A 26151-nucleotide genomic window follows, 5' to 3' on the forward strand; every position below is an offset into this window, starting at 1 on the left:
TTACAATCTTCACTTGAATTAAATGAAGACGTTTCTGCTCACTGTGAAGGAGGAGACAAACTAAAGATGTGTTTCCACTACAGTTTTTCCAAAATAAAAGCGATATTTTTTAAGTACAAGTGCCATAATTCTCAACTACCATTAAACACCAACCAACCGATTATCACTGTTTTGTTTTGTTTTTGATCTAGTTGGTTGATCACTATAGTACTATAGGATAAAGTTAGGGACACATAACTTAATCAGGACACTGGATCAGGTCCCAGTGACCTTGACATTTAACCACCACCACCTAATAAGTTCATCCCTGTGTCCAATGAATGAATGAATAAATGAATGAAAGGCATGATTGAAAGGATTCCATCATGGCTTTCGTGTGAAGTCAGAGTGACTTTGACATCGGACCACCAAAAAAACATCTTTCACTGCAAGAGAATATACTGTAAGTGCCCAAAATTTAAAGAATGACCTCAATAAGTTCTTGTTTTTACAAAATAGGCGGACGAAAAAGCCAAAAACTCCAGTTGTCGCCAACGACGGCGCATAAGTAACTTATCTCACTACTCCGAAGTGAGCGCAGAGGAAATAAAATAATTCAGAAAGCTTGGAAAACAAAAGGAGCGAAAGAAAACACATGCGTGCGGATCAGATCGGGTCACATTAACAGCAGTTTTACATATGTCACAAGAGGACGCTCGGCGCTGAGCCGTGCGTTTAGTCAACAAGGTCAAGAGGCAGAAAGTGCCAGAGAAAGTGGATCTCATTACAGCTGCAGTGGAGCGGCGGGCTCCACACATCAGGTAGCTATTAAAATGAGCTCAATGTTTTCACACTCAGAGCTGAGGCATAACCTCATGCTGCCTCCACGCTGTAATTGGCTGCACACCCAACGCGGGCAAAGACACACACAGTTCTTCAAAGCTGAAAAACTACAGAGAATGCACACCAGTGTGTTTTCCGTCCCGCTGATGACATTGCGAATTTAAAAACATCCACACGGACACACACAAGACAAGAAACTGGCACCTACCTCTCGAATAAAAGTGCCAAGTGATTGACAAGGACAAAGGCGAATAATGCCACAGAAACACCATATCCACTTAACTCCCGCCATGACGAACAACCGACTGACCTCGAGAGGATGAAACGCATACTCTCAGTTCTTAGTGGCCCAGCTGTTTATATGAGTTTATGTGTCAGTGTGTTGATGTGCGCATGTGTGTGTGTGTGTGTGTAAATGTAGACAAATGTTCAGTGGTATTCACGCCGCTGCCTGGCCTACATTCCCCTCAGACTCAGACGGCACATCTGTCCACTGTCCTCCCCACACACTGCTCGTATCTCGAGAGTAGGAACACGCTGGTGCTGATGCCTGTGGCTTCTCTCCAGAAGAGAGCCTCCACGGTTGCCCCCTCCATCAATCCATCATTATTAAGCATACGGCACACTCCCAAATTGCCCGCCACCTCGGGGCCCGGCCGATCAATAGCAGAGGAGAATAAAATCTCACACACACACACACACACACAGGGAATCACAAATGAAAGTTCTTATTGGAAAACATTTTGTCTCACGAGCTCAGTGCTGCAATTAATTTGGGAGCGATTCATAAAACAACAGGTCGCCCTCAGGGGAGGAGCCTTCAGACGAGGGCTGCGACGATTCATTGACGACTACTTTGATTTAATGATCAATTCATCAGTGTTCAATGTTTATCAGAGCAACAAGTTTTGTGATTTCAGCATTTTAAACTGGAATATGTTCTGACTTTCAGGAAACACAGATTGATCGTTAACGGCGAAGGGATTTCAGTGGTAGAACAAATGCTCAACTATGATGAAATTCCAACACAGCTGTTCAACTGGTCAAAAAAAAAAAAAACACGAACACCTGGTATCATCTATCTTTTCTCTACAAAGGGAATGGATACAATCACCGTTCACTCCCCCGTCTGCAATAGACATGGAGGTTTTAAACAGCTATAGAAGTGTCAAAAAATGTTCCATAAGCGAGTGCTTCTGCCCCTTTTTCCAAGACAACTTTCACCGTGTAGGAACTACATTACCGAGAAGCCGACGTCACAAACGCGCTGGTGCATCTTGTCCTGAGGGCTACCGTAATGACAAGTATATGAGAGCTAAGCTCTATTTATTAGGGTCACAGGGTGCTCAACCTCAGCTGGGGAAAATCACAGAGAGGCCAACGACTCTACTGCCAACGAGAAACGAGTCACTCACCTTTATACCAGAATGTTAAGCGGTATAAGAAGGGTTTGCAGTGACTACATGTGCAATTTGAGACACATCAAATAGAGTGGTTCTTTCATTATTGGACCAGTTCAGAGAGTACTTCAACTTAAATGTAATCGCCTGGTACTTGGTCGTTATGAATGAACATTAAACAAACACCTGAGAATTGAAATGGCCATGAAAATGACCTGTGAGTTTCAGGTCGCAAGGAAAGTGCATGTGATAGGCAGAGACAGATTACGTCCCCTATACAGTGTATACGAGCTGTTGGCCTCAGAAAGGCTGTATAACCTTACAGGTCATTTGTCTTCAGTATTGCACTGCTGAATAAGCAGGATAATAAAAAAAAACAACATAAATGTAAATTTCTGTATGCTTTTGTGCATTTCTCTTTGGGTGCCTTGTGTTTTTGGCCTGGTGGAAAGTCAGTGTTGTCCCGTAGATGTCCGGCCATTTTACCGACCCAACGTTTAACCAATAAATCAAAAAGGTGATTGATAAAAAAAAAAAAAAACACCGTAGTCGGAGCCCTACAGACGATTACTTTCACTATCAGTGGTCAAAAAGCTCATCAGTTTGCTTTCCATGAAGGATTAACTACAGCTTTGTGCTGCAGACAAGCATCAGAATGCAAATGAGCAGGATGATACAGCACTGGCACATAAAACAGACGGGGCTGTTGCAGAATTTCAAAAAGCTCCGCGAGCCGTTCGTAGAGTCGTTGTCGTCGTAAAGCAAACAGCGCCAGACCCTCGGGTTAGAACGGAGAAATGTCCCTTTTTAAGAGCTTAGGTTGCAAAAAAGCACGCGGCGCTGCACAAGTGTGACTTCTGAAGCTAAACTGACCCGAGCTTGACTTGATGCTTGTCAGTGCTGTAAATACTCTCACAATGACAGGAGTAAAGCCAGGATTAGGGCTTAGCTTGGCCAGCAGATGGCAATGAGTCTCATGAAGGATTGAACAGTGAGTGATCAGTCTGAACACTACGGATGGCCCAGTAAGACTTTATCATGTCTCATATTAATGTCACAACACACTAATGTTGTGCTGGCTGCACTTAAACCCACAGGAATGTGTTTGACTTGCAGATTCAGGTCGCTGAATTAAAAGAAATTGGAGGGGGGGGGGATCGTTATGTGCACCAAGATTCAGAATCAAGCATCTCTAGCATTCACTAGGCTGTCAATGACATCTCTGATTATGCCTTTCTGTTCCCATAAAAGGAGGAAATAAAAGCCACACATCATGATTCAGTTACACCGATGCTGCTGCTGCTGCTGCTGCTGCTGCTGGCTGCTTTTTATTGACTTTGTCTGTTTTGCTTTCACTTCTTTTTATCTTAAAATCTGTCCACATGCCTGACTGCAGTGTGGCAGAAGCAGTTCTATGCAGCCAACACTCATGAGACGTCATGTGACTGTACTCCTCATGGGCATATTATTCAAATATGCTAATAGTCCAAACATGTTTATATTCTTACTTCTTTTTATTATTAATCTGACTGGACTGGCAAATGACTAGGACTGAAAATAAATCAAGACATGGTGGAGGAGTTTAAGTCTCCATTTGAGGTCCAAGCGCTGCCTAAATGGTTGGGAAACATTACCTACTGTTTTTAGAGCGTTGCTATTAAAAAGTAAATATGGAAACTCAACTTCAAAACCGCAATTTAAGGTTCAGAATTTCACTGCCCAAAAAAGGCCCGCTCGCTGAAAATCAGATCTAAATTTAAAATCTAAATTTAGCACACAAGGGGGCAAATAACTGAAGAATAAAAGCATCTCCTTTACTTGTTCCAGCGGCAGAAGTTTAAATCTCAGAGCAGTCTGGGTTAAACTGGTGTTGTGTGGACATGAATGTGAAGCGCTGCATCTCAAATAGCTGCCCAGCCTTGAATCCTCAGGCTGTGGTCGTGGGGAAGGATGGGAAGGTTGCAGCCTCCTGCAGATAGCAGCACAGCCACCGAGGATGAAAGACGCTCTTTGTTGCCAAATCAGATGCAGCGAGGGAGCCTGTCAACAAAGCAGCTTTTTGCTGTTTGTCTGCAGCAGAAGAAAAACAGTGATTGTCATATGGCCGCCTCACGCTGTCGTGGGCTTATTGTGCTGCTGTGTGATGCGCAGAAATGGATTCTATTGAGAAGTGTTAACCAGTCAGAGTCAAATGTACGCTGAAGATATAGAGACCGTTTATATGCCTTTCGTGTTCCATGCCTGTGTGAGACATTTCTCGGCTTAACGGTGACAATTTGTTTCAATTAAAATAAAAAAACATAAAAACGTTTAGCCTTTTCTAAAAAATGTCATAGGACTAAAAGTTCCCCTCTGGACACTTAAAAGATTCCCTTCATGCAACACTCGGAACCAAAGCAACGCCATTTCGGCAAAAAGCTGCACCGTTAAAATCTGTATAGAACTAGAAGTATAGAACCAGCAGGACATATACCAGGCAATAAGTCAGACAGCTCGTCTCTTTGTGGGTTGTTTTCATAAAAAGTAGAAATGAATGAATGTCACAAGAAGCTAAAATATTCAATGAACTCAAAGGGGAGAAGATTTTACCGGATCCCCGTAGATCCCCGAAGATTTAATTGCAACGTCTTGGCGTTCTCCAGAGTAGGACAAAGTAAATTTAAAAGATGTGGGAATACTGCAGGAGTGGAAACATGACTGTACCGATTGTTTCCGTACTCTTTATAAGGGTCACGTAATCACTACACGACAGGACCCCTACCATTCGACTTCTTGTCATACTTCCCTTGGGGTACCAGAGTAGAATGGTACAGTATGACAGTCTATCCTCATACAGCTTGCTTCTCTTGTTGGGAAAAACAGCCACAAAGAAGAAAATGTTGGATGTCCTCCATTATTCTCTGTACAGTGTCACGGTGCGTGGCCATCAGGCACAGCCCACACTCCACCTACCAAGTAGGTTGTTCTCAGGTGAAACACAAGCCTGACCCAGGACTTTACTATTCCAAACCATTCCAAACCTTACGAACCATAACATGATGCAAACACAACAATAGTACCTGTCAAGTTCTACAACTTGTTGCCCAATATCCATGAATTCATGGCTTTTCCTGTCAACATGGTGGCGGCAAACAAACGTGACATCTGGAGCTCTATAGATGGATGGAACTCGGCACTCCTGAACAATATTCTATTTGAAAAAACAAAGGCCAATAGACACATTTATTCTTGTGCCGAGTTTCATCTGAATAGCTCCGACGGGGGCCGGACAAAAACCATGGCTTTATGGTCAACAATTACCATTGTTACAGCCATGTCTCATAATTAACATGGCTGCAGTTTATTCAGGTCAAAGTGATACTTAAAGCGCTGAAGGCTTTATGTGCGACCTAATGTACACGTATTGTGTTTGATTTAATGAGCTGCTTAATTAGCACTCCATTTATTCAGCAGTCTGCGGTCATGTCAGCACGTCTTGCCGTGCTTATTAAATATTCACACTGGCTTCTGTTGTGAGTTTGGTACATCTGTAGAGCACAGAGGTCTCGGGCCGTCGACGCATATCATCCATGTTTATGCCTGTTTGCTCCGATTTAAATGCGGCTTGAATGAGGAGACAGAGTGTGTCGCCGCCATCATTCAGGGCTGATTAGATGCTGCAATATACGCACCAGCTGCTGCGAAACATTTAATCATCAATATCAACATGAGAGGCGAGTGCCTCCAGCTCTGTACAGCTGCCTGCCACCTCCAAGATCCTCCCATTTTAACTGTTATTCGCTCATATTCCTCAACTGTATGTCCATTAGAGTTTCCAACATTATTAATTAAGTCTTTTAAGTCTTTCTATAACCATGGAGGCGTGAAGATGTCTAATCAATGTTATGGGCAAAAAAAAGGTTCTACCATGTTTCTCCCGCATTTTAATGAGTCGAGTGCGGACTCTTTTTTTTATTATCATTTTTTCTCACTTTGTTCACATTTTGTAGCATAAATGTTGGACGTAAATGTTCTTCAGTTGACAGGACCCATGCTCATGTTGCTGCTGAAGCTAAAAGCAAGTGTTTGCTAACATGTTATAACAGTCCAGAAATGGTCTTTTGTGTGTGTGAGCAAGCAAGACAGAGGGCTAAAGAGTTAGCAGAGTCAGCGGAGAATGAGTGACTGAATGAATTGGTTTTTTGTCTCTCGGCTTCCACCACTTTATGTCGGAGATAACTTCCTGACGCAACCCTCCCATTTATCCAGGCTTGGGACCGGCACAAGGAGTACACTGGATGTGGCCTCCCCTGTGGCTGGGGTCAATTCAGAGTGTCCAATTAACAATGAGAAATGGTGATTGGGTACCATGCTCAGGGGTACCCCAGCCTTTGACCTGCTGGAGGGGACTCACACTGGCAACCTTTCAATCACAAGCCAAGCTCCCCTTCCGCTTGGCTATGGGCTGCCGAGTGACTGAATGAATGAATAAATACTAGGTGCCATTTCCTATTTGCACACTATGAATTGTGCTCGACAGTTTAATTATTTATGGAGCTGAATCCTCAATGAGGTGGACCAAGCAAAAGAAAGTACCAAATACATTGCACCCCCAGAAAAAAAACACCTACAATGGACTCAAACTCAGTACCTTTAATGGTACCGCCTGAATTATATCGGTGCTGCAGAGTACCAATTCACGCTAAATTATGTTGAGGGTGGCGTGCGCAGCTGCTACGGCTTCATGTGCTACAAAGAATCCTGAACTGCTGAACCTGTAACTGTGAGTTAGAGCACACTCGGGTCAGAGGGAGTTCAAACGAGCCTGACGGGGCTGTTTTTGGATGTGCATGAGTGAGCTTTTTTTTTTGCTGGTGGAATTGAAAAGTTTGGACTTAATTCTCACAACTTAAACTAGATTTGTTGTCATTAGAAAGAGGAGAAAGCACCCCAAAAAAAAGGTACCAAAAGTCAAGGTAAAGGTATCGATTCCAATGTGAATCATCCTCAGTAGGAGGTGACATTTCATTTCCAAAGATGCAGAATGATCGTTTTCGTATATTCCTTTTGGTGAGTGTAATGAACATTACATGTCAGCAGGGGTTAAGGCGTTCACTCCTACTTTGAGTAAAATCTGCAAGGGTAATGAGCAATCGGCACGACTGCCAGCTTAACCCGCTAAACCCACAGCATAACCGTCAGGCCGATTCACAGTTATATCCCCATTCCATTAGCCTTATTATAGCTCATTTCCTAGAATCACCTTCCTCCATCACCTCCTCAGGAGAACAGTCAGAGCCGATTCCCTGCTAGCAAACACCAACAACACTGAGCCGCGGAGCATATGGGGAAGTTCCACAGCCTTCAACATGATGGATGTGACATCACATCCAACCTCATCATCACTGCATGCGTCGCAACAGAGGCCCACCAGGCCAGCCCCCTCGCCTCCATTTGCATTTTAATATCTCAGCAACATTTAATCCATTAGGTTGCCTCCAGGGCCATTTAGTGAAGGGTTAATTAAAGATACGATTAGACCACTCAAAATTTATAATGAGGCGCTATTCCTGCAGGGGGAGCCTGATGTGATCATTTTATTTTGTGATCGATCGTGAAGACACACACGATCTCCTAATGAAACAAATTAGACCTAGCAACGTTTAATGTCCTTTTTTTTACTAATAGTCTGTCTCGCCTTTTAATGTGGATCCATGCTACACTCAGAAAATAAAAGTCTTGATAACATTTCAAAGTGCATCATTGTGCATTAAAGAGATTGTGATATGAAATTTCAGCAAGGCCACTTTACCACCAGGCCTTGTTTAGACTGTAGTCCAAATCAGATTTGTAAGCATATCCAATCAGAATCTGAACTTCCTGACCAACTGTTCACATTATATATTGCAAGTGATCGGATCCAATCTGTATGTGTCCATATTGACATTGTCAAGTCTAGTGATACACATGGATTTCTATAGTTACTAAAAAATAAACAAAATGGACAGAAATCTGTGCCTGTTTCTGTCCCAAATGGTTATGTGGAGCTGTGGTGCAATATTTCTTCTGATTTATCTTCAATTACGCATATCCAATTAACTTCTGTCTCTTCAGAGGCATTCAGATTGAAACGGCTCTGCTTAAATCCGATCAAAATCACATCAGATGTCTTAGCTGTTCAAACTGCCAAATCAAGCTAGATATAAAAGGACTCAGACCTATAATATGTGCTATTCACCACATCTCTTTTAGAATGAGCTATTTGGGACCTTGACGCTGGCGTGAGTGAACACAATCTTACAAATTGAAACAACCTCAGATTGATGGAAAAGCTAAAATTAATTAGCTTTTTCTTTTTTTTTTTTTTCTTTAAATAAATAAATATGCGCTCCTTCATATTTCAAGTCACTTTCACCTCAGCCATCACCGGTCTGGCTGAATTTCTCATCCGAGAAACATGTGCAGATTAGCAAGCAGCTGTCACAAATCAGACTGTCATAGGCGAATAAACATGACCGGCGGCGACAACTTAACTGTGACACTCCGTCAGTCAGTCAGGATTAGCTGCAAAGGGTGAGTGAATAGAGTCATATGGAGGCAAACGCGTGTGCTACGATAAAAGCTAATGAGCTCACAGAAGCTAAACGGCTACATGCTAAAATTGGGACAGGAGAATTTTAGCATGTACTACCCTTTCAACCGCAACTGAAGGAAATTGGTTTTATTTCTAAGGTCCTGAACCTTCACTACTCTGTTCCTGACCTAAGCTGTGGGGTGTGGAGAAAATGGATGCAAGGTCAATGACTTCAGAGCTCAAATTCGGACTTCAGTCATTAGAAATGTGTAAATTAAATCAAAGGGAAGGAAGCTCAGATGAACGAGCAGGCAGCAGCCAATAAGAATTAGTGCCAAGGTTTTTTTTAAGTAGGAGGTGAGGCACCCCAGAGGGACTTTAAATAGCTTAAAGTGAGGCTCAGTGAAAGGAAAGTGAATAATATTACATTATTACATTAACAGATCACATGGAAGAGAATAAGTGTGTGTGATTTGGTTAAATTCATAAATGCATTTCAAAGATAAGGTAGATTTTACTGTTTCAACCACTCAGAGGATGGATTTTAAAATATTTACTAATTTCTGTTCATGCTACTACATCACCAGACGTTTTTGTTATTTTAATATTCACTTTCTATTCTTCCAAAAATGCCTCTCTGTTGACCAACACTTACTCATATGATGTGCAAACGTTAAATCCAAACGGCCAAAATCATGTCCGACTTTGACATTTGACTCCTGACCATTCGCGCTACACAGTAAATACACAAGTCCAAATTTAAAAGGATTCTCTCCAGGAAATTCTCGAGATAACACATTGGCTTGTAAGGTCACCTTGAAATTGACCTTTAACCGGGGCCATCGCAATGGACTTTGAGGGCCCCAGGCAGAAAAGACCTAGATAGCCAATATTAAACCACCTTGCCTCCATCTCAGCTTGTAGCCGCAGGCAACCGGCTGTTTTGCTTGCCCTGTTGCAAAACCACTGCCAATCACTGACCACCAAATCCCCAAGAATTTCTTCCTTCTTCCTTTGTCCAAAGTCCAAATGAAAGTCTGTGCCAAAAATAAAAGGATTCTCTTACAACATTCTTGAAATATTGCTTTCACAAAAATGGGACTGGGTATGCACGATTAAAGGATAGCAAACCTTGGAGACATAATGCCCACATCCATGGCTGTGACCAGCAAATTATGCACCACCCCAAGTAATATTTACATTTTTAGCTATTGTGATGACCGTTTGAAAACTTGGCCAACAACATCATGGAACATAAACGTCCGAGAGATACGTTTACAGTCCATTCTGTCAGTGTTTTGGTTATAGATGTTAATGTAATTCTCATGTCTTCTGTAAACATGTGGCTTTTAAAAAAACAGTAGAACGATGACGATGACTGCCAACATGCCGCACTCCGTCTGTTGATCAGATTCAAATGTTTGACACATGTGTTTCCTCACTTTTTAATACGATTAGAAAAAAGTAGCCTCAGGAGTATTGATCTAACTACAGGCAGGTTCTGGGACCTTTTTGAAAGGATGTGTGGGATACGGGTCTGTTACTCTGTCAGCACAATATTACCAGTCATTAGTTTGCTTGTCTGTGTTCCTCACGGTGGCCCCTCAATCCTGGTCTTTAGTCACCGGCAGACCTGACTATAGACTTAACCTTAGGACTGACAGAAGGTCAATACACTCCTCAAGCAGCGAACACTGGAGGAAACACATCTACAAGTAAACACACACACACACTGGACATACAAAAATAAATGAGTAATCTTGGCCTTGTGTTCTTCCCCACCCTGGTGCACATGCTCAGCCACAGTGGAGTGCAGAGCGGAGTGCAGCTTGTTTGGCAGCAGCATGATGTGGTGCACCCCTATACACACACACACACACACACACACACACAAACCACACCCACATGTACACACACAACCCACAGAGAGGAGCATTCAAGGGTATCTATCAATATCTTGCTGCAGCTCAGCAAAAAAAATGAGGGGAAAGAAACGGGAAAAGAAGAGCTCAGAGGTCAAACAAGGAGTGCAGAACAAATCTGAGCCCAGACCTCAGAGACACTGATCCAGCTCTACTCTGGGACCTGGTGACCGCTGATGTCATCCTTTCAAATAAATAAAAAGTCTGATTTCATCGAGTGTGCATCATCTCCGACGTGACAGTTCCTGCCTCACCCGACCACGGACAGCGTCCACACGTTTGACAATTCATCTATTGTTTACACGTTTCAAGAGTCAAGTAAGAAGGAGATCGGAGTAACCTAACGTAAGCACAGGTGATCCTGCACCACCCCCCAATTCCTCCGCTACCCAGCTCAGGACCACGAGTTCAAAGCTAGTGTAGAAGTCACAGGGGTTTCTGCTGACAGGTCAGAGCTCCCTCCGGCTGTTTGACAAATTCTCCCATACTGTAATACTGCCGCGATCAATCGGACACTGATTGTCTTCTATACGGTCTGATGGAAGAGAGCCAGACATCAGCCGAACGCTGTACTGACTGACACGGGAGGAACAGTCCAGCTGGAGGGCGTTTTCCTGTACAAGTATTTTTCTGTCAAAGTCAGTAAATTGCAGGACAATCCTATAGTGATACGTCACGATTTACGTCCAGTTAAACGTGCAGGATTTCACTATTTATTCACAACAAAGGGAACAAAGGGCAATCAAGTCTTTAGAGCGCCTTAATTCAATATTTGCAAATCGACTCACACCTAGTCCACCGTATCAGGAAATACCCTGAAGTGAAACACGTTAAAATGTAAAATGAATGCCTAAATTAATAAATAATTCAACTTAAAAGTGACAATAAAAAAGGTCGCCTCGCTGTGTCTGCTCTCTTACTGTGATGTTAGCTGTGTGACCGTGAGCTAATCTAAGCCACAAACGCCTCTATCACATGCAGCGATAGAGGGAAGAAAGCTCTAATCAACGGCACAATGTGCTGCACACACACACACACACACACACACTCACGGGGTGAATTACCTGCAGCCATCACCCTATCTCACTCTCTCATCACCTCCACTCTTTCACTAACTGATTGCTTGTGAAGCCGTTTCTCCTCCTCTGCAGTCGTTGCCTGCTGCTGCTCCTCAGCTTGGCTCGGCACCGACATGAAGTCAGGTTTTTCTTTACGTGCATTAACATATAGCGCATACAAACCGGTGCATATACATAGGTTTTAACCAGAGGGAGCTTTCGTCAACAGCTTTTTCTTTCTTTTGCTGCTTCAGGGCAAACGATGCACGCTATTGATCAGGATTTTCAAAGCCATCAAAAGAAACAGTGATAATTGAACTATAACCGGAGGAAAATGAATTTCATGAAACTCTGCCTTTGCAGTTTTGCCTTGTACGCGTGTTAACTTATGGGGAACGCTTCAAGCCGACGTGGTGCAATGTGTTTTCTGACATGTTGGCCCTTGTCCGGCTGGTGTAGCCAAAAAAAGAAATCACTGATCATCAAGAGACGAATCAGAAGAAATGACTACAGCTACAATGTGTTATTCCCCTTTGTTCATCGATCACTTTAAAAATGTCTTATGGCTTCTTTCACTTCAAAATTCCCAGAATAAAGTGGTTTGTGAATCTTCCATTTTTCATGTGACAGATTCAGATTACCACCACCCACTGATCTGGACACTTACTGAATCTCATGCATGTGCAAAAAAGTACAAGCTAAAACGCCTCCGGCTCTCAAGTCTTTGTGGCGCGTTCTGTGCGAACGCTTTTACGCCAAATTCACTCACCAAAGTCTCTCACTCTGACTGACTGTTTGAAACAGTTCTCCAGTGAAAACGACTTCCTGCTGCGGCTAAAGATAAGCGGGCAGATAAATGATGAGTTTAAACCGGGAGCGGCGCTCAATAAAAAGTGACGAGCAAAGTAACTCCACCACTTTACTTTGGTTTAACAGAAGCATTTTCATTCTAAAATGAGGGTTAATGTTATATCAGGTGCCACAGTTCTTTCCCTTTGGCTGCAATGTACACAGATATAAATGACTGAGTAATTCATCACATTTTCTTTCCAATTATAAAGAGATTGTTGTGCTTCTGCAATGACAATTTGGTCTTTTACCAAATGACTAAAGATATATTCAGTTAAAGTTAAAGGGCAGGTGGACAATGTTCTGACATTACATTGTGGAGACACCATGCTGATTCCATGCCCCCCTTCAGGCCACAGACAAATATAATTGTCCCCAGTCCTCTGTCCTCTTTCAGTACCAGGGACAGCGCAGTTGCAGCATCAATCCATGCAAACAGCCTGAAATGATCCGCGGGCAAGATTGATTGTGTAAACAGGGCTGCGACTAATGATTCTTTTTTTTGTCAATTACGTTTCCCACTTACTCAATTAGTTGTTTCGTCCACAAAATGCACAACATTCTGATTAAATTTCTCGCCCAACCCTTTAACACCTAAGCTTGTTTTACCGCACGTTAAAGTAGTGTTGAAGGAAAGACAAAACGTTTCATTTAGAAAAAAAACCACTGTTTTAAGTGTTAAATTGGAAATTTGAACGCCATAAAACATATTTAAAATTGTTTTGTTTTTTTTTTAAATTGAGTTTTTGTCTCAATGTCCAAAAACATGTACACGCGGGTTTTCCAACTCTCTCCTCTCTGGTGACAAAGACACTGATTTGTCGGCTTCCTGCAACAGCGCGAGTGAAATTACCGTAATAACCACACGTTGGCTTTGACGTGCAACACATCTTTCAGAAACCGTAGGAGTGTTTCAAACCACCGCGTCATTACGGTTACGCAAAGTGCACACACGAACGTCTCGTGTGTGATACGCTCGGTGTTAAAGGGTTAAAATAGCAATGTCTCTGTTTTATCCACAAATCAAAGTTTATTGACAAAGAGGAGCAAAGGTTGAATCCTGTGTTAGATTGAAATTCCGTTGTGGGACAGAAATACTGATGAGAGGAGCAAAAAGCACGACATGGAGGCAGGGATTAAAACTACAACAGCAAACCGAATCCACAGTGATTTATGCTTCCTGGGGATGAATTACAGCACTCTGCTTTACATTAATTCCTACTCCTTGAACATTCATTGCATTAACGTCCGATACCTACACCGAGCACATAAACATTATTCAGCTCCAATCGGACTGAGACGAGACAGCGTAATGTAGCGTATAACAAAGACAAAATGGAGAGAGAGAGATTACAAGATAAAGAGAACAAAGACGGAGCTGTGAGTGTTGGTATCTGTCCTGATGTCTGTCGACTGAACATGAAAACTTGACACTTTTCCCAACCACAACAACCACTTTGTCACATTTTACCCTAAAGCTTTGCCATTTAGCCGTTAACACATTTGTATGCCGCACTGTTTCCCTCACACATCATTAACACATCTTTTGGATATTAAAGCTGATAAAACGGATTGGGGAAAAGGGGGAAAAAAGATTTATTTTTAGACACGGCATTCTCTCTTTAATGATTATGAATCGATGCAGAAAACCCATGAATCAGAAATAGAGAATAAAAACCAATTGTGTACAAATCCTCACATGTTGCTTTCAATGCTTTTCTGTAGGTAATAAGCTCCTTTAGTTAGCAGCCTTGTAATTGGGCTTATGTGTACCTGTCACTCGGGGTGGGGGGGAAACTTAGATGCATCGCGATTCTGAATCGATTCGCACAATGTCCAAATTCCAGTTATTTAAATGTTAAATAGCGTAAAATAGACGCTGCGAAAAGACGGAAAACAGAAGTGCAGTGCGCCTCCATCTGGACACTTTATGAAGAGCATGTAACAAAGAAGCATGGAGCCGAGACACAGCGATTTTTCACCACCTCCCAAAGTGGGTTCAGTGGCAAAATCTGTTGCCACTGAATCTTACGTCACTATAATTCTGCACGTAAAAGTGTGTCAAGAGTTTACATTTTGTCTTTAATATGGGAATTGTGATTCAAGACGTTATAAACTGAGGCTGCTGCTACCTTTGGATCTTAAAAATGCAGCTGGAACCTTCCAGTTTACACATTATTATTTCAACTAGTTAAATAAAAGATAATGGAGAATCATAAGCCCTGAATCGTTGAAATGCTGAAATGATTTGCTTCCACTGAAGTGAGACAGATCTGATCTTTTCACAGCTGTGGGGGACACAGAAATCCGATCAGCAATCCCAATTTCTGGCATGCATCTGCAGTCGCATTCAGATGCGAGACACTTACGTAGTAATGAACGTGAACCATCAAATCTGATGTGTAATGAATCAGATTGGATTCAGACCTGAAGAAACGTGGCTGGAAATCAGAATGAAGCCCCGATAATGAACCGTGTCCACTTGTAGGTAACCGTGCATTTCCCCATTACCACTTTAGATTGAGCCAATTCTGTAGGAACCACACACGCTTTTTCTGGTTTCCACAAATGCTCCAGTTGACGCATTCCCTCGATTTGTACAGCATGTATCAAAGATAATGCAAATATTTTATTATAGATAATTAAACTCAAATTTTCATGCATAAGACGGAGGTGGATGATCCGCTGTGGCGACGAACAATAACATGCATACATTTCCTTCACTGAATCACACATCCCTCTGAAGTCTGAACACAAACAGGAGACGAGACGCATGAGGGAGACGAGAACACACGGGTACAGTCAAGGGAGAAAACGAGAAATGCATAAACTAGCTCCATAACAGGCGGCAAGATGGTCCTCGACAATAAAATTACACACGACAACAACCAGAGAGCAGATAAGCATAGAGAGCATCCTAAATAAGCAAAGCCTTTCCGTAGGCTCTTTGTGTTGAGTTCAGCACTTTGAGCACAGATTTAAATTAAGCCAGTCAGCTCTCAGAGCCTTTTCCAGTTAGAGGCAGAGAGAGAGAGAGAGTGAGGGGGTAAGAACAACTCACATGGGAGCAGGGACTTTCCTCCACTGCTCACACTTTAGGGACTTTTATCGTTAAAAACAAACAAACAAAAAACTTCTGCTCACATTTTCGACCACCTGCCTCTTGTGGCTGTGCAACTAATGACGGTTTGTGTGTGCTAAACAATGTCAGACGACGTCACATGCTTACGAAGCAACGGTCACTTTCAAATCTATGCAACGTGAGTGACCACACGTGACTTTTTCTACGCCCAGTTCATTAACTGATTTAAAACTGAGAAGAGCAAAAAGCAAATCACATAGGTTTGCACCAAGATAAACCAAACAAAGACAAAAACGGCATAGACACAGGATATTCCTTCCACTTTTACACACACACACACACACACAACTGAGAGACAATGTGTGCTGCTGGAAATGGAACATCATGCATCATCTTCATTGTCATCTCGAGCTCGCCGTTTTGGTTGCTTAGTGACAACCGACATGACAGGACCTCAGCTCCCCAAGGGCCAAAGGGTATTACATGTGCTTTTCTTTTTCTTTTTTTCTAGATGCAACATCTTCACAGCCCCATGGAGATGCTGCAGTGACCTTCACCTCCAGGTTCAAGTGTATTGTTTAACTGACACTGAGATATTACCGTGGTAGAGTTATTACACACCGTGAGCTGGATGTGGGGAAGATATAGTTGTTTTCACATGACGTAAATGGCTCAATTGTGAAATAAAAATCATTCAAAAATGAGCGCGATGACCGTGAACGGGAGGTTGTCGTCGGCATAGAAAAGAACCGTGATGACAAAAACCTGGGAAATCATTCCTTGAATTATAAGAGAGGGCAGCTGGGCATTTATACAAATAAGATTCATTGACAAAACATGCTGAAGGTATTTTTTTTACTGTCTCGCTTAAAATCCTCTTAAATAAAACAAAAATAAAACAAATTCAATCATCCATGGAGCGAACAGGACTGTAAATACCCCATCAAATCATAATTAAGGGTCCAAATGAATTCATTCGATCAATCAAACTACCATCTGCACCCCCTATGCACGTACACCTCTTCTCAGAAGACAACGCCAGAGCTGATGCTAGCTTGCTAAATCCTACGAGAGAGTTGCAGCAAATTTATGGCAGAAAAGGTGCCAACAACATCAGTGCTGTGTTTCTACTGGACTGGTATGATTCACTTTATGTCTTTGTGATCTTTTGAGAGTATTTGTTGTCTTTTGGCATCACATTGTCATTTGAACAAGTATCCAAAAAAGTTAGCGTCCCCAAAGAGTACCGACAGTTAGCCATTGCACGTTCCTGTGCCCTGGAGTCGTAGCCTCGAATGAAGGCTGAGGAAAGGGGCTTGAAATTAAAAATCTAGCCTTCTCTGCCTGTTTTTCCAGGCTCTCCAACCTACATTTAATATTTTAACATTGCCATCAAATCTTTCCAATGTTTTTCCTCTTCCTTCGCACTCATTTTCAAGCTGTGGTCATCTGGTCGTGTTTGTTTAAAGAGCCTCTTTCATGGTGAAAGTAAAAAAACAAAAAGAAAAAGATTATATATGCAGTTTCCCTTTCACTAACAGCAATAAACTTCTGTAACAAAGAACCCTTAAATTTGGAGCATGCACAAATTGCGTTGACAACACTTAAATAAATCATGCGGCCCCGAGAACAACAGTGAGAAGCTCGAAATGTGGACGTCTGAATGTAGGCTGAAGCTCCTCGGTTTAATCAGTCATCTTTATGGTTTCAACAGACACAAAGTTTCCTATTCACTGTGATAAATGATAATCAGCTCAACAGCCCTCGGTGGAAAACAAGGTCTCTGTCTCTGCCTGCTTCTCCCACACTCACACAGGATATCACTTCCTGCAGTTTTAAATCAAACTCCTATACATCCAAATACTGTAGCAGAGCGCCATCACTCACTCTCCTACAAACACCATGTTTCAGAACAGGAAGGAGAATTTTTCCATCTCGGATTCTTTACATTCTTCCTTCGGAGAAAGGCCCATTTATAGCAAATTGCCCGAGCTAATTCCCATGGCACTGAAATGGCCTTCTTCATGTTGTTTTACCACAAAAGTCCCATCCTGAAAAAAAAACAAAAAAACATAGATATCTCCTTATATAAATAAGCACAGGAAACTTGACAAGGGGCCCAACTGTCAGACATATGTGATGTCTGTGATGTACGAGCTCGCGCGTCCCCGTGGCCAAGAACAACACAACAAGAAATAAAGATTTCAAGAAAATGAGAAAAATGCTTTCGACGCTTCAATGCAGCATTCCTCTCCGCCCCATCAACACCTTCACACTAAAGCTGAGGTTGCAGTACAAGAGCAAACACTTTCTGCTCCAGTCATGATGAATAATTGACACAAGAAATCAGTTGGAGCTGAAACAAAGAATCCGGTTTCACGCGAAACGGTGAAAGCTATTACTTTGTAGTTACTTGATTTTTATTCTGAGACAGTGGTTTTTCTTTCACCTCTCACTGGAGCCACATGATGGTTCACAGGGTTCAAGACAAAACAACAAGAAAAACTGAATAACCTGTAAATATTAGTTCGTCATTCAACCCGAAATGTTTAAAGGTATTATGTAATAAATAAATATAAAATGTCAAAATCACTCAGAGTTTAAATTTGGGGCAGACTTTCAAATATTAATGTCAGCTTATAGGTCTGGATTTCTTCTCTATGACTTAAAAATATAGAATATAAAGATCTATACATGTCTCAATGTGTCCTACTGTTGTGGTCTATGGGAAAATTGCTTTTTGGGCCATTTCTTTTGCAGTACCACAAGTGGCCACTAATAAAAATTAGCTGCAAACCAGAGGGGGAGGTACTTTACCTACTTCTAATAATACATCCATGTCATGTGATGGAGGAATTCCCAGTGCATGTAGGGTAATTAGTGTGCTACGTGTCTGTGATTGAAGAATAGCATTGATATGCAACTACATTTGCCTCAAATCTGATTGTTTTAGCCAAGATTATGCTACAATGTATTATCTATCAACTATATTCAAGTGCCCAACCTTCAACTGTGGAAACCTCCAGTTTATTCCTGTTCATTCCCTTTAATTCCCATACATTCCAGTTAATTCCCATGGAAAGGTACTCCATACTGAGGATGCAAATGGTTTGCAATGAAAAATATGTGAATTCAGGAGGAATTCAGTTATGCTTAACTTTTTTTTAATCCTACGTCCATCTGGCCACTTTACATAATACACCATCCATTTCATTTGAATAACACATTACACTCAGAATGAGTCAGGGGAGTCGCTCTGCATTTCACTGCAGAGAATATGGAGACTCTGATCCGCCAGAACACTTCAGCTGCTGCTCAAAGAGAGCAATAAACACAAATGTGCAATAAATATGTAAAAAGTAGAATTGGGCAATTATCACTTAAGGACAGTGTGTGGAATGTGAAACACTTTTTGAACCCTTGCTGCACTCATTCAGACGGAGTGTGCCGATGTCTCATTTGGCTGAGCAGAGAAGCCCTGTGATAGTGTCTCTCAGATGAGAGGGAAAACCACTATACTCCACACATGAATATATTACATACCATATGTGCTGAGCTACAGCGACATCCACATCAAAAAAAGAAAAAAAATCAATGCAGCACAGACGGTTATGACAACATGTGACCAACAAGACCCTGATGAATAATCACGGTGAAAGATGCACCATCTGATATACTGTGATTGTAGGACAGCTGAAATTGAACCAGTGATGTCACCTGTGCTCAGTAAAAAAACACTTGAGTCGGACTTACCTCATCAAAGCCACTGTCCTCTTTCTTGAACGCTGCAAAAAAAAGAAGAGAGGGAGAGATCATCAAACACATGTCGTCGCTGAAGTCTGTCCTTCACAGAATACAAAGTGTGGCGTGGAGATGCAAAACCACACGCAAGCTCGTCACCGAGCAGGAGTTACTCCCGTGCCCCTGGTGTGGAGGGCACCGGTCATGCTTTCAACTTTCTCCATGTTTCAAATGGAAGCCTAATTAGACCAGAGAGCAGGTTTTTACATGGATGGAAAGATTCTACAACACACTAACATAAGACGCATGTATTTAAAATTGTCCAAAAGGGGCTGAATGTGAGAAAGCAAATGTTTGTCCAGTGTTCATTTGACCGACAATAAGATTAGGTTAGATTTAGGTGATATATTGGTTATCAAAGAATCACTGTATCGTGATATTATTGTCATCATGGATCATGGATCATGTATCGTGTGTCGTATCATCCCCCTAATGAAGATACAGTAAAACAGGACCAGGAGTTGTGGTGCAGAGAGAGAGAGCGATGTGAGGATTTTGATGTCTCAGCAACACAATCTTTGTCTGTACAACTGATGTTTTGCTGCAGTGTCAGTCAGTTTATCCCCACTGCATTTATATGGCTTACAACAGATGGCTGTGACCATGAGTCAGGAATACTATGAAGAAAACATGTTCCTGAGGTCACGATAGATAGACGTAGAACGTTAGGAAACATGAACTAACTAAGTTGTGAGTGGAAATCCAGCTATTTCTATTAAATTGTGTTTTCCATTCAGTGTGAAACCAAGGCACCAAGGCTGAGTGATGGCGTCATCAGCAGCTATCTTAATACATCCATGAAAAAGATCTGCTTTGTGTGAACTGAGAGTCAAAACTGCTGCGGCTCCTGGGGACAAAGTGAACATAACGTCAAACAGCGGAGCCTTTGGCCTTGTGAGAGATTCCTCTATCTCTACATCTGCATCTACTACAAATGTATCATATTTTCAGGTCATGTCCCACACCTCCTACAAATTTCAAGACAGTCTTTTGTTTTTTTAGTTATGCTGCTGAAGGAAAGGAAAATCTAACTGCAATGTAAACCTTCTTGACAAAGGTAACAAGGAAAATGCTTTAGTTACTGTTGCCTTAAGGGTGTCCTGTTTCCCAAAAATCTTACTTGAACGAATGGTACATGACACGCTATACATTTGAAGATGAGTAAGCAATCTATGGTGTAGAACCAAAAATACTTCCACATGCTGCTTATAAATGCTGCTAAATACTTCACACAGTCTGATGTGCTTGTAGGCTGTAGAATTTTAAGTCAAATTGATTTTTTTTAGGGGTTTGAGTATGACCTACTGTACGGTACCTCACCCAAGTTCAACCACATATCCGGATTGTGACTTTCAATTGCATCAACAAAGCACTGTCACCCAGACAACTGCTGCTCACTGGACACTGTCTTTGTTTTGGACCATTCTCTGTAAACCCTAAAGATGGTTGTGTGCGAAAACCCCTGCACATCATTCACAACACAGTTTCTGAAATACTTAAATCAACTTTCTTCCTCATTCTGATGCTCGGTTTGAAGTTCAGCAGCTTACCATGCCTAAATGCGCTGATGATTGTATTGGCTAATTACATGTTTGCATTTAAAAACAAGCGATTCAACAGTTAAACCAAATAAAGGGACCGCAGAGTGTGTAATTATAAATCAACAACAATGTCAAGTGACAATGTCTGTAGACCTATAATCCTCTCCTTATATATAACCCAATTCGGACAGCAGTTAAACTGTATGGGAACATAATTTTTAGGAGACAAGGTTGTGTCTCAGCAGCCCCTCGGACGCGGTCGTGGATTAATGGTCCTGATCAGGGGCACCTCAGCTGCAGCGGGAAATGATCATTTGAAGATAAATAGGGAAGTCAAATTATTTGCTGGCTTTGTTAAGCCACAGAATTACAATGACTCTTAACACCAGTCACAGTTATTAAGTCTGTCAGTCATGGAGCAAATGTGTCTCTCACTGTGCGGCCACAAGAGAATTGTATATACTTTTAATAAAGATGTATTAAGCAGAGGTTGAGGTGTTCCATCATTTCCATATAATCCTTCGGGGACTTCCTCCCTGATCCAGAACATGCCACTCTCACACTCGCATGTCACACTGACGTCTCTCTAACTGCTGTTAAGATATGTTTGAAGCCATTTAAATGAAAACATCTATAATGCATTATTCTGCACAATGCCATAATTCGACACCCATGTGAGGCAGCTCTGCCCATGGGGACGAGTTGGATCAAAACGAGGATATAAACAATAAGGGTAATTCTTGAATGTGCTTTGTTGAAGCGTCCGTCGAGCAGAGCGAGAGGCCGATCGATTGCTCAGATGTGTTGATTTAGATAGGGAGGGCAGATGAGCATCGGCACGGCACAAAAAAAAAGTCAATGCCAATTTTTCTTCCCATGCAACATCGACCCGCACTCACTCCTTCTCTCTTTTACTGCATCCAGCTATTCATTTCCTACACACACCGATTCAAACCTCAACCCTGAGGAGACAGATGTCTGCCAAACGAACTCAATCATTTTCTCAGGTAATCAAAAAACACAGGGCAGCAAATTATTCGTCGACATCAATTACAAGCATTAGTTGCAGCCTTACACCGTTTATCTTTGCATAGACTGAACCTTTGGACTTTGTACTGTTGGTCAGACAAAACAAGCTCTTTGAAGATATAACAGATTATTCAATCATGAACTGTAACAACTGTCCGTTGAGACACTATAGAGAAGAAAGAGACCTGAAAAGTATAGAACACCAATGACGGCTAGTGTAACCAATAACCTGCCCCTTCCTCCCAGAAGCCAATCATCTTTTTTGTAATAGTCAAACTGGGAAATATACTGTATCTAACAATCGTTATGTTGCACTGCACAGGTTCACATTTGAGGTTCGTGATAGTTTTAACTCATCTTGTGACTGATGAATGGCCTTAGGAGAAACATGAAGGAGGAGGATATCAAGCTACCAGAGAAAGGACAACATAAATCGACTTGTTGATGCCAAAGCCCATCATCAGAAGAGAGGCCAGAGTTGAAGGCATCACTGCGTCTCATGTAGGCAGGTGCCAAGTCTTGTTAATCGGAAATAGCTGCCACGAAAATGGCCGCTGGGAGGCAAGAGTTTGCTTGTGCCGGGATCAGACTACACAAATCCAGGCCAATTTGGTCATGACATTGACCAATAGGATAACAGAGCTCTCTGAACCGGTGTAACAAACGGACATATACATAGTGAAGAGGAAGAGGGATGCTGCTGCTGCTGCTGCTGCTGCTGCTGCTGCTGCTGCTGCTGCTGCTGCTGCTGCTGCTGCTGCTGCTGCTGCGGTTTGGTGGAATAGTGTCACCAAAGGACGTTCTGTTGAGCTTTGGCAGCAGTGCCTCTGCCTCTTTGACGTCTCCTCGAGGGTCTACCATGACAGACCATGACATGATGGCAAGAAATAGTGGAGGCACTTCAGCAACCCGGTGAGTAATGACCGACAACTCCTAACCCCGCCTTCCCAATGACCTATGATGTCACACAGTGTCGTGAACGATGATTGGTCGGGGTCATACTTGTAGTGTTGCCAGTCCCCCGAACAAGACACGGCAAGAATCTGTGGCACTGCCATTTATAATCTGACATGGTGACCATCGAGGAGGATAAAAATCAATCAAAAAGTACTTTGATGACTGTAGACTGATTTAAAAATTGTTGGAGATTGAAGCGATTGCAGAAACGCCTGAAATCTTTATTCAATTCAGTGGTCATCAGCTGCACTGATTTGTATTCAAGGCTTTGGACTGTTGGACGAAGCTGAAGTACCCAGGAAAAAAAACAACACACACGCAGAGAAACATGGACACTCCACCAGCAACCAAGTGCTGTGAGAAAACAGTCCAAAACTACATCTATTACATTCAACATCAGACAAAACAAGACATTGGAGAACATCATCATTTCCAGGTTACGGATAAAACAAGCACTGGATTAATTGAGAAAATATTCAACAGATTAATCGATCATGAAAATAATCGTTAGTTGCAGCCCTAATGTGCACCCATATGTCAAATCAGCCAATCTCAATGCATTTAGGTATGAAGACAAGGTCAAGAACCGCCGCTGAAGTTTAAACCGAGCATTTTAATGGGGGAAGAACGGTGATGTTTGTTAATGCCAGACAGGCTGGTCTGATTATTTCAGAACCTGCTGATCTCCTGGGATTTTCATGCACAACTAAAGTCCGCAAATGACCATCTCTGAACACACAACACGTCAAACCTTGAAGCAGATGGACTACAGTGACAGAATACCATTATCAGGTGCCACAACAGCCACATTATCAGGTACGCAGGACATGGCGTACACCGTAAAATGTCCCAGTTAAAAAGCTGTATCACAATAACTGAACATTACTAAAGTGAAAAATAACTGTGTACCAATTTCACCTTCTTTACTAACCAGTTGAGCTCACATGTGCTGATAAATGATGACATTTTCTTTTGTAAAGAATGAGTACAAGCGTCATCAACCACAGGCTAAAAGGACACCGGAATGCAGTGTTGTAGACTATTCCCGATTAACTTTAATATCAGAGACACATCAGTGTATTGATAAGTTTATATATTGAGTGTCAGTGCAGCAAAGTTGAGCAGGCAGAGAGATGACTTTTAAATATCTATTTTAGTCATAATTTGTTTAAATTAAATTACCGTCGATATAAAGTCTACATTTATGCAATTAGTGATTATGTATGCTCATCAATTACAGTTGATTAGAATTAACATGTAAAAAAAAAAGAATGGTGTGGTAATTAGGCTAAAAAAACTGATAATTAAAGACAAGTTAAAGCCATTTAAATAGAAAAAAAATTTACTAATATTTGACGTTCTTGCATATAGGAAGTATAATTTAAATATACACTGAGATCAAGTATATGGAATCTATAAGGGATTGGGATTAAAATGTCAATTTCAAAAAAACGGTGCATTCCATGACTAACAGTTCTCATAACTGTTGCTGTATGCGGTTGTTCGTGATGCGACTGTCTCCTCCTGTGAAAGGAGCACAGAGAATCATGGACAGACCAAGTTGCTGTGGGCTTTTTTCCTATGGCTGTGTGAGTCTCCAGACATCAGCAGAGAGGGAAGCAACAGTCTGCTCATGCTGCTTCTGCTGCTCCATCGCTCACCTAACACTGTGCACAAAGACGCAGGACAAAGTGTTGCTTTGAAAAATGGAAAATCAGACTTCCCGTTATACTCACCAATGCTCCTGAAACTCTCGGACAAAGTTCTCCTCAACTTCTTCATTTTCCCGATTTTCTCCGCGGGCTGAGAGGCTGGCATCAGGTCGCACATTTCTTCTTTTCCTTTCCCCACCGAAGCTGGACTTTTGCAGTGGGCTGCTGGATGAGGTCTGACGCGGAGAAGGAGGACCGCCGGGGTTTTCAGTGAGCGCAGCGGGGCTTCTCGAGCCCAGCTGCAGCGCTGCTGGCAAACACAGGAAACGGGAGGCTCAACGGCTCTCACTCACTCCTCTCATCAACTACCAACAGCAACTGTCCTCTTGAGATTTTCTCAAGAATGCAACTACATTTCCAAAGGAGACAATAAAAGTACGCGCTCGAGCAGAAGCATCCAAATGGAAACCGTGCGTAATGCCCCCGCGCCTGCCTGTCTTGGTGCGTCTTTGGGTGGCTTCGGGTCCAACAGATGAAACCCAGCTTTCACTTCTTTCTTTCTTTCTTTCCTTCCTCAGAGTCTCAGTCGACCCCTGCTCCACCGCAACCTAGATGTCATTTTTGGGATTTCTCTCTCTGGTTTCGAGCCCCCAGACTCCGCCCAGGATGCGGATTGGAGGAATCTTGAGAAGATGTTCGTTCCTATTCGCTCCTCAGACTGACCGTCAAAGAGTCAGCGACGCCTCTGGAGTTTGTTGCAGGAGGAGGAATCTTTCTTTTCTTTTTTTTGTTCTTCCTCTCCTCTTGTCTGCGCTCCTGCCTGATATTGAGGTATTCCCCAAGCACGAGCTCCATCAGCATTCCTCCTCATCCAAGCACCATATACAGTATAATGTGTACATCTACATATAGATATCTATATCTCAAGTGCATTCACTTCATTACATGTGCATTACCCATGTGTCAGTACAGATGTGCCATATTTTACTCAGTAAATAGGGAACATGGAGTCAATATTTGGTTATACTCTGTTTACATTATGTATTACTCGATTTGTTATTTTTAATGGTATATGTTTCTATATTTTCTGCTGTTTCAATGAACTCAAATATGCATATACAGATGCCACAGCTCCCCTAAATTAACAGCATTGGTCATTATCAAAATCTTTTTTTTTTCAACGGTATACACACCCATATGGAGAAGCTCTTTCACCAAAAATTATAGGTTTAATGTTAATATTATTGTTATCCATGAATTTTTAAACGTAAAAAATGAAAAAAGATAGTTTAGATGTCAAAATTACAGTTGTTTCCTGAAGAGAAACGTTTGTTTTAGTGGTTGAATGTTGATTCACTTCTGAGTTTCCTCGTTTTATTAAATAACAGAAGAGAAATGACCGATCATTGCACTGGCCCTAAAATGCATAAAAAGGTAAAGGACATTTATTTTACTATGGGCAAAACCTGACGTTAAAACCTGAGA

The 26151-nt window shown here is 42.0% G+C and overlaps 1 protein-coding gene across 1 annotated transcript in view; it reads right to left on the reverse strand.

Moving 5' to 3' along the window:
- The window catches only part of cdk14 (cyclin-dependent kinase 14), a 141378-nt gene extending 115701 nt beyond the window's left edge, over positions 1–25677 (reverse strand). Inside the window, exons 1-2 of the mRNA XM_044033115.1 lie at positions 24751–25677; positions 19440–19471 (exon numbers count right to left, since the gene is read on the reverse strand). Of these exons, the coding sequence (XP_043889050.1) occupies positions 19440–19471; positions 24751–24844 (126 nt within the window). The 5' untranslated portion in view covers positions 24845–25677. The remainder of the gene's footprint in view (positions 1–19439; positions 19472–24750) is intronic.
- Positions 25678–26151: the final 474 nt, after the last annotated feature.

The sequence above is a fragment of the Solea senegalensis genome, linkage group LG9 (assembly GCF_019176455.1).
Source record: "Solea senegalensis isolate Sse05_10M linkage group LG9, IFAPA_SoseM_1, whole genome shotgun sequence".
Lineage (NCBI taxonomy): Eukaryota > Metazoa > Chordata > Actinopteri > Pleuronectiformes > Soleidae > Solea > Solea senegalensis.